Below are 12,915 nucleotides of genomic sequence, written 5' to 3' on the forward strand. Positions count from 1 at the left end.
CAGATTTAATGTAAAATAGTACAAATTTTAGGAGAAAATTACATTATAACCAAGTAGTACCACTTCTAAAAATTAATATACCCCAAAGAATTAAATTCAGTTTTTAAAAAGCATATAAGAGCCAGGCAGTGGTGACATACACCTTTAATCCCAGCATTCTGGCAGGTAGGGGCAGGCAGATCTCTGTGAGTTTGAGGCCAGCCTGGTCTACAAAGCGAGTTCCAGAACAGCCAGGGCTACACAGAGAAACCCTGTCTCGAAAAACCAAAAAAAAAAAAAAAAAAAAAAAGCATACAAGAATGTTTATTAGTAGTGCTATTCACATACCTGGGGGTGGAGGAGGCAGACACTTCATTATTTGTCAACTGATGAATGAATAAGCAAAATGTGACATAACACATTTAGTGATTCAACTGTAAAACTGGAATACTGATAATACCATCCGTCAGCCTTGAAAACACCGTGGAAGAAGCCATTCACAAAGAGGCAGTGTATGTTTCCATTGTATGAAATGTCCAGAATAACAAATCCGTGGAGACTCGAAGTGGATGGGTGGATGTCAGGATGGAAGTGTGACGGCAGCCGGGAACGATAGTTAAGTGGGCATCCAGTTTTTCTGAGGAGTGATGCCGTGCTCTGGACATACACAGTGGTAATGGTTGGCAGGTAGGCCAGCAAAGTTTATTTCTGTCAGCACTTTAAATGGTGAGTGATTTTTTATGGTGTATGAATTTATTTTATTTTTTGGGGTGGGGCAGGTTCTTGATGTATAGCTCTAGTTAGAACTTGATGTATGGACCAACCTAATCTTGAATTTATAGCAATCCTCTTGCCTCTTCCCAAGTTCTGGGATTACAGATATGAGCCATTGTGCCTGACTTGGTATTTTATTTATTTATTTATTTATTTATTTATTTATTTATTTATTTATTTATTTATTTTGGTTTTTCGAGACAGGGTTTCTCTGTGCAGTTTTGTGCCTTTCCTGGAACTCACTCTGTAGACCAGGCTGGCCTTGAACTCACAGAGATCCACCTGCCTCTGCCTCCCAAGTGCTGGGACTAAAGGCATGCGCCACCACCTCCCGGTAATATTTTATTTTTTTAAAAAAATACTCAACAATTTAAAATTAATAATACGATAGGAAATGAGACATTTCTGGCTGGAGAGACACTCAGCAGTTAAGAGCACACATTGCTCTTGCAGAGGATTCGGCTTCAGTCCCCAGCACTCACATGGCAGCTCATGAGTGCTGGTAACTCCAGATCCAGGGATCTGAAGCCTCTGGCCTCACGTGTGCATACCCTCAGACACACATATACACATGATTAAAAATAAGTCTTTACCGTCCCCAAAAAATAGAAAAAGAAAAAATAGAAGAAGAAAATGGACATTTCCTAGAAGAAGGCATACTGGTGGGGAGTTAAATGCAGGAAGAATTGGTCAGTGTTGCCTAAGATGTGCTGTGCATCTTTAATTATAGTTTGGAGAATATTTTGGCCATTTCTTCTGTTTTTTTGGCCTGGGGCTTGAGACAAGGTCTCAGTCTTGGTCTTGAGCTTGCTGTGTAGCCAAGGCTAGTCTTGAAGTCCTGGTCCTGCTGCCTCTGTGCCGGTGCCGCCATGTCGGTTTACTGTCCCCCTTTTGGCAGGCCTGGTGATAGAGCCTACAGCATCATGCATAGGGGGTGAGTGCTCTACCACAGAGCTACAGTCCTGGTCCTCGTTTGGGTTTCTTAGAAATCTCATACTATACATCTGAGCATTCTTACTTCTAGGCATTTATTCCAGAAATGGTCAAAGGAAATGAGACATTCTAGAAGAGGACAGCAAATGAACTGCTTACTGTGTTAGTAGACTGTGTGTATGAATTTCCCCCAAACTTCTATATTTGCAGTCTCGTTTGGGATGAGTTAGGGTCATGGGCACTTAAACTATAGTATTCCTGTCTCTCCCCTCTGTTCACACACTTGCTCCTTTCCTTAATGCCTTTTATCTTATGAGCTCCCTGGTGTGACTGGGTCTGGGCTCATGCTCTCCCAGCCTCCTGAGCAGTTCTGTGCTAGCAGTGTTTTTCTTTGCACGAAAAACTCTAATTTGGGCTCCGAATAGCAGCCTCTTGTTTTTGTTTGTATATACGGTCTTCCCCAAAGGCAGGGCAGAATTGCTTATGGTTTTTTGCTCCTGTTTTGTTTTGTTTCAAAATAGGGTTTCTCTGTGTGACCCTGGCCTTTCTGGAGCTTGCTCTGTAGACCAGGCTGGCTCATCTGCCTCCGCCTCCTGAGTGCTGGGATTAAAGGCTTGTGCCACCATGCCCAGCTTTTTTTTTTTTTTTTTTTTTTTTTGGTTATATTTTTATGTAATAGGTCTATTTGGGCCTCCAGGGCAAGACTGTCTCTTTAAATACAGGGAGAAGGGCTGTAGATTTTGATCTGAAGCAACCTGTAACTCTGGGGCAATGTAGGAAAAACAGGTTATTGGTTCAGGTTGGGTAAATTTTGCTTTGGAATAGCTTTGTATTAAAATTTCTACTGTGTACTAGAGATGTGTAGTGTCTCTTCTTCCTAGGATCAGGTAGGTGAACTGTGTCATGAGCTAAAGTTTGAACTTGTTTCAGATGCTTTGCAGATGAACAGTTAGTGTAAGTGATATCAGTGAAAGTTGAGAGAGTTGGAATGGAAGTGAATGCTAGCTTTGGTGTTTACCTCATGTTATTCTAAATGAAAGAGCTGGACTGCAGAGATGGGTCCCTTTCCTGTGTAGCTGATCTGTATATGAGAGAGGCCAGGAAAGGAGATAAGGATTAGAAGTAGAATTTTCTGGAGGGTTTGGCCTTGGAAAACATTTAAGGGAAGATTTTTGGGCAGCTGGTGAAGGTAGCCCGTCTCCAGGGAACCTCTTGCTATTGTGTCTCTGGCAGGAGTACTTTGTGTTGCTTTGCCTTGGGGAAAGGAGGGAGGGGTAGAGGGATGCTGGAGCAAGAAGTTGCTTCCTCGGGGTCTCTGTATATGCCCCACCGTTGAACAAGTCCTCTGCTGGAGACTTTGTTGACAGTCTTTTGAGGATGAGCACTTGAAAAGTGGAGCTGTTGTGAGCCCTTTCGCTCCCTGTATCAGCAGCAGTCACCTGCTGCCTCTGCTCACTACCTAGGAAAGAGACCCACAGAGACTTCTTTGTGCCCCCTTAGGCTCCGAGACTGGAAAATTGCATGTGTGCCTTTAGTCTAGTACTTGTAGGAAGGTGAATGGAGTGGTGGCCATTCCTTTTGATTTGTCAGTTAGTTAAGATATGACTCCTTTTGCTTCTGATTTCTGGACTTGACACTTGAGGAGGCATCTTTATAGCCTGGGTTGTCATCAGTGAGCTTAATCAAGCCAAGACACATGTCTGAGCAAGTTCCCCATAGCACAGACCAAGGAAACAGCAACATGGAACAGAAGTGAATTTAAACTTGAATACCACTAGAAAACTATATCAAGAAGAAATTCTAGATACTTTAGCTTCTGTAAGAACAACTTATTTTTATTTGATTGGTTTAAGATTAATAGTAAATAACATAAATTAACTTAAACTAAGTTAGGACAAGAAAAAGGATTTATTGGAAGGTTATGGGACGGCTTCTAGACTAGGAAAAAAAAGTTGATGAGCCAGTCTTCAGAAAGGACTGGAGCCAAAACAACCTGGGGATCTTGGGAGCCAACCTCTGTGGGGTTCATAGGCAGTTCTTCTCCATTCTGTTCAGAAACCAGTGAGGCCCAGCTGCTATGGCCTGACTCAAGGCGGTACACTTTGACTGATAACCGGGACTGTGGACCTAGTAGGAGCCTGTGAGTCCCAATGGGCTGCTTTTGCTGCTGTTACTTTACAAAGGAAATAGGCTGCTGAGGCAGGAGCAGTAGGACTCAGCTGCCTTCGGCTCCTAAGGAACGACTGTGGGGCCAGGAACAGAGGCTGTGACCGAACACTGTTGCCTTGGAGGAGTGGAGTTTGATGACTCTCATTTCAAGGTCCTAAGCTTTTGGGTGTTTTTTGTTTTGTTTTGTTTTATTGAGGACAGATCATGCTGAGCAGTCTTTATTATAATCACTTTGTTCAAGGATGTATTTGGGGGCTGTGCATTTCTTTGCCAAGGTTTCTCTCAGTCTGGCTTGTGCGCAGAAGAGGACAGGGAGGATGTTCAAAATACCCACTTGGCAGAGCAACTGAAGGCGATGCCTGTTATACAGGCATGCTTGCTTATGCCCTCTGGGGCTGGGGTGTGTGTAGCTCGGTAGTAGAGCATTTGTGAGGTCCTGGGTTTGATTCTTAGCAGCTGCAAAAACAAAAACGAACAAAAATCCTAATATGGAAAAAGGCTGAGCTAGAAAGGAAGGTCTTTGGCTTGTTTGGTTAGACTGATGGGAGGATTCAGTGTCTAGAGTGATAGGACCTTTCACAGCCCTGTTGTTTGTTTATGAGCCAGTGGCCTGTGATGCCAGACATTCAACAGCCAAAAAACATCCACTTGAAACAGTTGCTCCAATTTCATTGTCTCATGCCAGTGAAAATTAAAGAGGTAGACTCTTGTGGGAGTTTGAAAGTAGACACAAGCTTTATTAGCAGTTATTACAAAAAAAGTTATTACAAAAAAAAGTTGATGAAAATGTGAGAAATCAAAAGCTATAGAAACTCTTGAAAGAGAGAAGGATTTTCAAGAGAGGAAGAAGCCGCTGAATTTTGTTGTTTATAAGTTTTATATAGGATTATGGCAAAGACTAGATGAAGACCAAGGTAACTGCTGTGAGACTGGTTAGTTCTCTGGGTACTATGGGTGGAACCAGTGGAGGGGCCACAGGATCTGTGCACGTCCACCTGGCCCAGCCAGGGCGATGCACTGCTGTACACCGTTCCTGTGCAGCTCACTTAGGAGTGGTTGAAGCCCCACCCCACCCATCTCCAGGTTATTAGTTATTGACCTTAACTGTTTACTTACTGTTAGTCACTTGGCCAGTTCTACCACCCTCCAGCCTTGCAAGTGTCCAAGTGCTGTTATTACAGTACGCTGTGTTTGCACATTTAGATGATCAGCCTGGAGCTTTACCATGACAGAGTGTGACCTCCGTCACAGCCACCATTTGTAGCTACAGTCTTTCTTTGTTGCTTCGTGTATAGCTCCTTTTCTGTGGGGTGCTCTGAGGTGATCTTCCAGGCAGGAGCTTATTAGAAGCCATCCTTACTTAGAGTTTTCTGTTATGATTAGCTGTGTTAGAAGCAAGACTATGTGAAAGGATAATGGTGTCTTACACATGTTTCTCAGTTGCTTCTGAAGGGTGTGGGTGGAGCTGGCCAGGAGCCCCACCCCTCCTCTCATCTGACTAGCTTGGTATCTCAGACCCTGCTTCCTCAGGGTTCTAGACCATGCTGTGCTAACCCTTGATCTTCTCTTAAACCCTAGCCCTGTTCTTACTGCAACATAGATGAACAACTTGCAGTTTTTACCATGGGCTCTCTCTCTCCCCTTAGTAACTGCAGAGAGCTAGCTCTTGTATCAAGAGAGCAGCTTATAGCCACTTACAAAGGTACCAAGGTTGTGTGTGTGCATTTGCCTATATTGACACTTTCTTCAGACTCTACATATCCTGAAACCAGTCCCTAGTCACATAACTGCCACCTCCCATTGGCAGTCCTGGTGTGCAGAACCAAGTAGTTAATGTTTTATTTTACTTTATTGTATGTTTATTGGTGTTTTGCTTGCATGTGTGTCTGTGTGAGGGTGCTGGATCCCCTGGAACTGGAATTATAGACAGTTGTGAGCTGCTATATGGGTCCTGGGGATTGAACCCATGTCCTCTGGAAGAGCAGTCAGTGCTCTTAACCGCTAAGCCATCTCTCATACTTAAGCCCCCAAATATTTAATGTTAATTTACTTTTATCTCTTCTGGTTAGGTACCTGCAGATGATGTCCATTGTAATCGGTATCCAGCATCTTCCAGGCTGATCCATGGTCACTGGTCACTTTCCGGGATGGCAACAAGGTGACTTAGCTGAGGATGACCCTGACTGAAAGGCTTCGTGAGAAGATATCTCAGGCCTTCTACAACCATGGGCTGCTCTGTGCATCCTACCCCATCCCCATCATCCTCTTCACAGGACTCTGCATCTTAGCTTGCTGGTATGTTTCTGATTTGCCCTCTATGTGGTAGAGCTGTACCGTGTGACAATAGACTTCACCTAACCTAACTGTGATGGAGCCTTGGGCACTGTATGTTCTTATTAGTGGGGAGTTAATAAGGATACTCATTGGAGCTGCATACTAGAGAATTCTGGGAGAAATCTATAAAAGTGAATAAGAGAATATTGTTTAAAGAAAAAGGAAACTAGTTCATGTTGGTCTAACAGAGTGATACAACAGATTTGTTCACAGCACCAGTGATGATTTCCTCCTTCTGAGAAACTTCAAGGTCATTGAAAGGCATAATCTTTTCTTTTTCTTTCCATTTCCCTTTAGTGTTAGTTAACAGCAAGAGCCTTCAAGTACTGCGAAGTGAAGTGCATGTAAGCAGCTCACTGGGTACTGTCTGCAGGCTGACTTCAGAGACGTGCTTCTCTATATGCTTGCCATTTCTCCTGTTCACATGGAGCCTTCCTCCCACCCCTCGGGGCTGCTGTGGTGGCAGGGTCTGTAGTAAAAGCCATGGACGCTTGTGGGGTTGCCTGTTTTTCACAGGCCTCGTAGAAGCCTGAAGACTGACTGATCATGACTTTGTAGAATTAAGGGCTTGATGCAAAGTGTTCTCTTAAGCCATAAGACACTGTCAGCCATGTAAAGAGCCCATCTTAATATCGTTTTCTCTAGAAAGAATTCTGTTTTCGACCACAACTCATAGAACCATAGAGGCTATATATATAGCATGGAGGTCCCTAGGACGACTGTGGCATATAATAAATTTCAGTTTTACTCAATTATTGAAAAAAAATAGCCAAATGAATGGAAACACATGAACTATGAACCAAAGGCTGAGGGGCTCCCAGCTGGATCAGGCCCTCTGAATAGGTGAGACAGTTGATTGGCTTGATCAGTTTGGGAGGCATCTAGGCAGTGGGACCAAGTCCTGTGCTCATTCCATGAGTTGGCTGTTTGAAACCAGGAACTTATGCAGGGACACTTGGCTTAGTCTGGGAGGAAGGGACTGGACCTCCTTGGACTGAGTCTACCAAGTTGATCACAATCCTCGGGGGAGGACGTGTCCTGGAGGAGGTGGGAATGGAGGGTGGGCTGGGGTAAGGGGAGGGCGTGGGAGGGGGGAGAATAGGGGAACCCATGGCTGATATGTAGAACTGAATGGTATTGTAAAATAAAAAAATATATATCAAAAAAAAAAAAAAAAAAAAAAAAAGAATTCTGTTTTCCAGGTTAGGGTGTAGCTCAGTGGTAGAGCTTGGTTTGGCATGCTCAAAGCTCTAGGTGCAACTGCTAGCACCAAAAGAGGAAAGGTTTTCCAGATTCACTGTGTACAAGGCTGTGTTAGAACTAGCCTGGCTCAGGACTGAACCTCCTGCTCAGATCTGTTGTCAATGATCCCAGACTGTTCTAATTCACAGTGAGAAAGATGAGTATCATTCATTGAGAGTTTCCTGCCTGGTGCCATGTTGGTGATTCAGGAATATAACGAAATTTCTCGTTTGTCCTCACAGTACTAGGAAATGGTCCACTTATACCTCCAGTCCACAAAGTGGGTAGGAATTTGGTGACGTGCCTGGTTCATACCACTGCTAAAGATGAAAACTGGGCCACGAGAACTCTGGTGCTCACTCTTGTGGCCTCTCTTACCTGCCTCTTCATTCTGACTCAGTGTATATTGGTGTTTAAAATCAATAAAAAACCGAACTGTACTGCATTTGATGAAATACGTACAGTGACACACTCTACATGATGAATTAGGAATGCAGTGAGAACCTAGCTATATTAAAAAAAAAAATTCTGTTAACTAGCCTGTCTCTTTCTCTTTAGTGTTTTACTTTCCTAGGCCTGGTTTATAGGATGAGGCAGGGGTTCTCAAGCATGAAGTAGCATCAGAACCATATGGAAGGCAGGTTCAACACAGACTTGTGGGCTTTCTTTCATCAGGCTTTTTTGAAACTAAAAATTTTCTGCCATGACAGTTCCTAAGCCTGGGGATCACACACTGGGAAGCATTGAGCTGTTTCCATTTCTACCTGGAACTCACTGTGAGTGCCAGGCTGGCCTGGAACTCACTGAGATCCACCTGCCTCTGCCTCCCAAGTACTGAGATTAAAGGTGTGTGTCGTCCCCCCCCAATTTTTTAAAAATAATTAATTTAATTTATGTACATTGGCGTGAGGGTTTCATATCTCCTGGAACTGGAGTTACAGACAGTTGTGAGCTGCCATGTGGGTGCTAGGAATTGAACCTAGCCAGTGAGTGCTTCTAACTGCTGAGCACTCCAGCACCCCAAAAATGTTTTTGAGGATGAACTACTTCCCACCATAGGTTTTTTTTTTTTTTTTTCCCATAGCAGCTTCCCTGATTATATGGCAGGCTAACTGGATTTCTTTAAAAATTGTTCCCTACATTTTTATTTATTCATTTTGTGTGCTTGTGTGGAAATCAAAAGAAAATGTTCTGTCCACTGTGTGGGTCTAGTAGATGGAACTCAAGTTCATCTTTTCAGCAGGTGCCTTTACCCACTGCGCCATCTCAGCAGCTTTAACTGAATGTCTTTTGGCATATTAGTTAATGCATTTGGCGTGAATAGCACAGACTACTACCATTCAAAGGCTAACCAGATGACCTTCTGAAAACGCTAGTCTCTTTACTCTGGAAGCACAGATCTGTTTTGAAGTCCTGAGCAGTTTCTCACAGAAGAGGAGCTTGAGATTCCAAAGTTGAGTGGACTAATTTTACAGAGTGGCACACTGTCAGGCCTGTAGGAGTGTGGTTTCTTCGCCCTTATAGTTCAGGATGCACTCTTGGGAGTGTCTTTTGTGGTCACTGTTTCCAGGGTGCTTTGTCTGAGCCATGCTATAGAGATGTCCATACTTATTTCTTCTCCTCTGATTGGAGCTCACTGAGATCTTAGACCTAGGCATACAAACCTCAGTCTCATGTTCTATTCTATTCTGGGAAGTTTTTCAGTTGGAACAACTCCCTTTCTGTCAGAGTCTTGAGTTGTCTAGAAAAACAAAGCATGGGTAGCACCAGCCTTTAGTAATTGTGTTAGATATTTAGGTTCCATTTAATTGCTGGTTTTTATTCCGTAGATATGATTTGTTAGACGTAGACCCAAAGGACCTCTGCACTTAATATCCTTACTCAGATCCAACAGCTACCCAAGCTATAGCAATAGAGCTGTGTTTACCCCGCTTCATCACCAAGTCCCCTCCAAAAAGAACAGAGCCCAACTAGAGGGGCTGGTAACTGACGATGGCTTAGGAGTGCACCTTTCTCCATCAGACTGAACAACCGGGGATGGAGAAGCTGTGTATGTAGGACTCAGACTCCCCTCAGACAGCACCAGCGGTCTGATTTTCTTTTCTAAGCTGGCGCTGAGGCTCTGGGGTCAGTGACTGAGACCTGAGGATACTCCTTCCAGTAGCCTGAGTGCTGAGCCTGGTAAATGGGCCTTGGCAAATTCTCTCCTGCCTGCTTCTAAGTGCAGTAGCTATTTATTCCCCCCTCTGGGAAAATCTGATGAAACCTGTAGCAAATAGGCATCGTAGCAAAGGGTGTGTTTATATTTCCTAGAGCTTAGGCTACTGGGACCCAAGGGGTGGCCCAGCAAGGAAGGAGACTTTGCCCGAGACTTTCCCTGGTAAGGTATGTATGTGGGGGTGCACTATGAGGTCAGGGAAAAGGGTATATAGGAAGGTAGACTTGGCCAGAGAGGAAATTGCTAACACAATGAGGTCATACTAAGCCTTCTGAGATGACAGGCCTGCAAGAGTGAGAACAGATTTGGTCCCTTTCCCTCCTGCTTGTGGTTTTTTTTTTTTTTTTTTTTTTTTTTTTTTTTTTTTTTTTGTGTGTGTGTGTGTGTGTGTGTGTGTGTGTGTTATTTTGAAACAGTTTCTCTGTGTAGCCCTGAATGTCCTGGAACTCACTCTGTAGACCAGGCTGGCCTTGAACTCCTGCCTCTATCTCCTGAGTGCTGGGATTAAAGGCGTGTGCCCAGCCCCTCTTACTTTTCTTTTCGGGAGTGACTGACACCTTCAGCTGAGGCTGTGTATCTCAGCTCTAGTGATCTGTATTTCTCAACTCCCTTTCTGCCTACACCTCAGGTTGTTCTGTGATTGTCTTTGGGGTCACACAGTGGTCTGTGTAATAGCTTATCTTTGTCTTTTTACACACATTTATATGTTCTTTTCACAAATAAAAAAAAGTCAGAGTAACTTAAGCCCATCTATGCTTATAGTTAGGTGGGCCAGACTGGCAGAAATTGAAGTTTGAAAGTACCTCTGACCTCTGCTCTAAAGCCTAGACTCTGGAGAGGCCCAGTGGCTAGCTCTGCACCTGTTCCATGACACTGGCTAGTTGAACATTCAAAACCAGAGCCTCTTCTGGTCTCACATACAACCCTGTAAAAACTCTCAAAACTTGTAGGAAATAAAAGACTACTTTATCTCCTAAGATTTACTCAAGTAGAAGGTAAAACCCTCCAGTCTTTCACTACCCTATTCTCCTGGTTTTGTATTGTTCACCCCTGGGAAGTGGGGAACAAGTGAATGTGTTGCTCTGATTGATTGATAAATAAAAAGCTGTTTGGCCAGTAGCCAAGCAGGGCATATAGGCGGGACAAGAAGAGAGGAGAACTCTGAGAAATGGAAGGCTGAGTCAGTAGATGCCAGCCCGCCGTCCAGGGAGCAGCATGTAAAGCACACAGATAAAGTCACATTTGTATTCCCAGCACTTGGGAGGCAGAGGTAGGCAGATCTCTGTAAGTTCAAGGCCAGCATGCAAGTTCCAGGCCATCCCAGGGCTGTGCAGTGAGACCTTGTCTTAAACAAAAACAAATGGCTGGAGAGATGTGTAGATGATGTTTTCTCGGGTCCTACCCAGCCCCACGGACCCCATAGCTGCTTATAAAATAATCACTCAGAAGCTTATATTGATTAAAACTACTCGGCCTTCAGCTCAGGCTTACCACTGACTAGCTCTTATATTTAAACTCAGCCCATTTCTGTTAATCTATATGTTGCCATGTGTTCCATGACTTTATCTGTATGCTTTACATACTGCTCCCTGGACGGCGGGCTGGTGTCTACTGACTCAGCCTTCCACTTTTCAGAGTTCTCCTCTCTGCTTGTCCTGCCTATATGTACTGCCTGGCTACTGGCCAATCAGCTTTTTATTTATCAAACAACCAGAGCAACACATTCACAGCATACAGAACATCTCACAGCACCTCCCCTTTTCTGTCTAATCAAAAAGGAAGGGTTTAACTTTAACATAGTACAATTACATATAACAAAACAGTAATCAAGCAAGAATTACAGTTATAATATCTTGTAGCTTGAGTTTTCCTGCCTTGCCCACAGTCAGGACAAATCTCTCTCACCTGTCAGTCCCACAGCCACTCAGACCCAACCAAGTAAACACAGAGGCTTATATTGCATACAAACTGTATGGCCGTGGCAGGCTTCTTGCTAACTGTTCTTATATCTTTTTTTTTTTTTTTTTTTTTGGTTTTTCGAGACAGGGTTTCTCTATGTAGCTTTGCGCCTTTCCTGGAGCTCACTTGGTAGCCCAGGCTGGCCTTGAACTCACAGAGATCCGCCAGCCTCTGCCTCTCGAGTGCTGGGATTAAAGGCATGTGCCACCAACGCCCGGCTGTTCTTATATCTTAAATTAGTCCATTTCTATAAATCTAACCTTGCCACGTGGCTCGTGGCTTACCGGTACTTTACGTCTTCCTTGTCCTGGCGGCAGCTCCAGGCAGTCTCCTTCTGCCTTCCTGTTCTTTCATTGCTCCTCTCTGTTAGTCCCGCCTATGCTTCCTGCCTAGCCATGGCCAATCAGGTTTTATTTATTGACCAATCAGAGCAATTTGACATACAGACCATCCCCCAGCACAGCCAAGTGCAGACCATCTCAGATATCTGCACTCAGGCCCATGGTCCTAGTCATCCTCTATGCGGACCTGCTGGGTAAAGCCACGAGGAACCCAAGAACAGGCTCCCACAGGACATACAGAACATCCCACAGCAATATCTAGTCTATTTGTATTTGGCAAAATTAAAGAAAATATTCCATCTATCCTATATTTGTGAATCTAAAGTTTTATATCTAATTTATCTTTTATCATAACGAAGGAAAATTATAACTATCTAGTCTTCAACTACATCAAAGACCTCAGAAGGATATAATATTACCTAAGTAAACAGGAAATGCATTGTAAGGAACTTCCAAAATTCTGGAAATGACAGAGACAGCTACCTGCCTGGACAGTCATCCAAAGTTCCTTTGCAATGTTGGGGCATCCATCATTGGCCCATAGGCCTAGAGTCTCTCAGTCATTTCTCTCTGTGTCCTGTAGAAGTCTGGCAGTTTTTTCTACAAAGCAGGAACCTGAAGAACCGTCTTGCCTTGCAAAGTTCAGTGGTCACCTTCCTATGGGTCCAGCATGTCCAGTTGATACAACATTTAGTCAAGCAGTCCAGGCAAGAACAGTTTCTTGCCCAAATGGCTATTTTTGCCAAAAAGAAGATAAACTCCATATGGAATGTCTTCTACGCCCATCTTTCTCTTTGAATCAGTGCTGCCAGAAGCAGATGTGTCTCATTGTCCAGAAAGTCTAAGTTTGACTGTCATAGATGAGTAACTATTAATCAATTTCTTAATGATACATTACAATTTTAAATGAGTTGTATACACATATCTTAAACAGAGTAGAAATATACATATAGTACAACAAAATTA

At 43.6% G+C, this 12,915-nt stretch overlaps 1 protein-coding gene across 3 annotated transcripts in view; it reads left to right on the top strand.

The window, feature by feature from the left end:
- The window catches only part of LOC114705179 (SREBF chaperone), a 72,308-nt gene that overhangs the window by 30,527 nt on the left and 28,866 nt on the right, over positions 1-12,915 (top strand). For 2 of the 3 annotated variants that reach the window (XM_037207959.1, XM_028886874.1), the window contains exon 2: positions 5,925-6,150. In XM_037207959.1, coding sequence (XP_037063854.1) covers positions 6,029-6,150 — 122 coding nt within the window. In that variant the 5' untranslated portion in view covers positions 5,925-6,028. Of the gene's footprint in view, positions 1-5,924; positions 6,151-12,915 lie in introns of those variants that run through there. The other variant, XM_037207961.1, reaches the window with a different exon arrangement.

This window comes from Peromyscus leucopus, chromosome 7 (genome assembly GCF_004664715.2).
Source record: "Peromyscus leucopus breed LL Stock chromosome 7, UCI_PerLeu_2.1, whole genome shotgun sequence".
NCBI classification, from domain to species: domain Eukaryota; kingdom Metazoa; phylum Chordata; class Mammalia; order Rodentia; family Cricetidae; genus Peromyscus; species Peromyscus leucopus.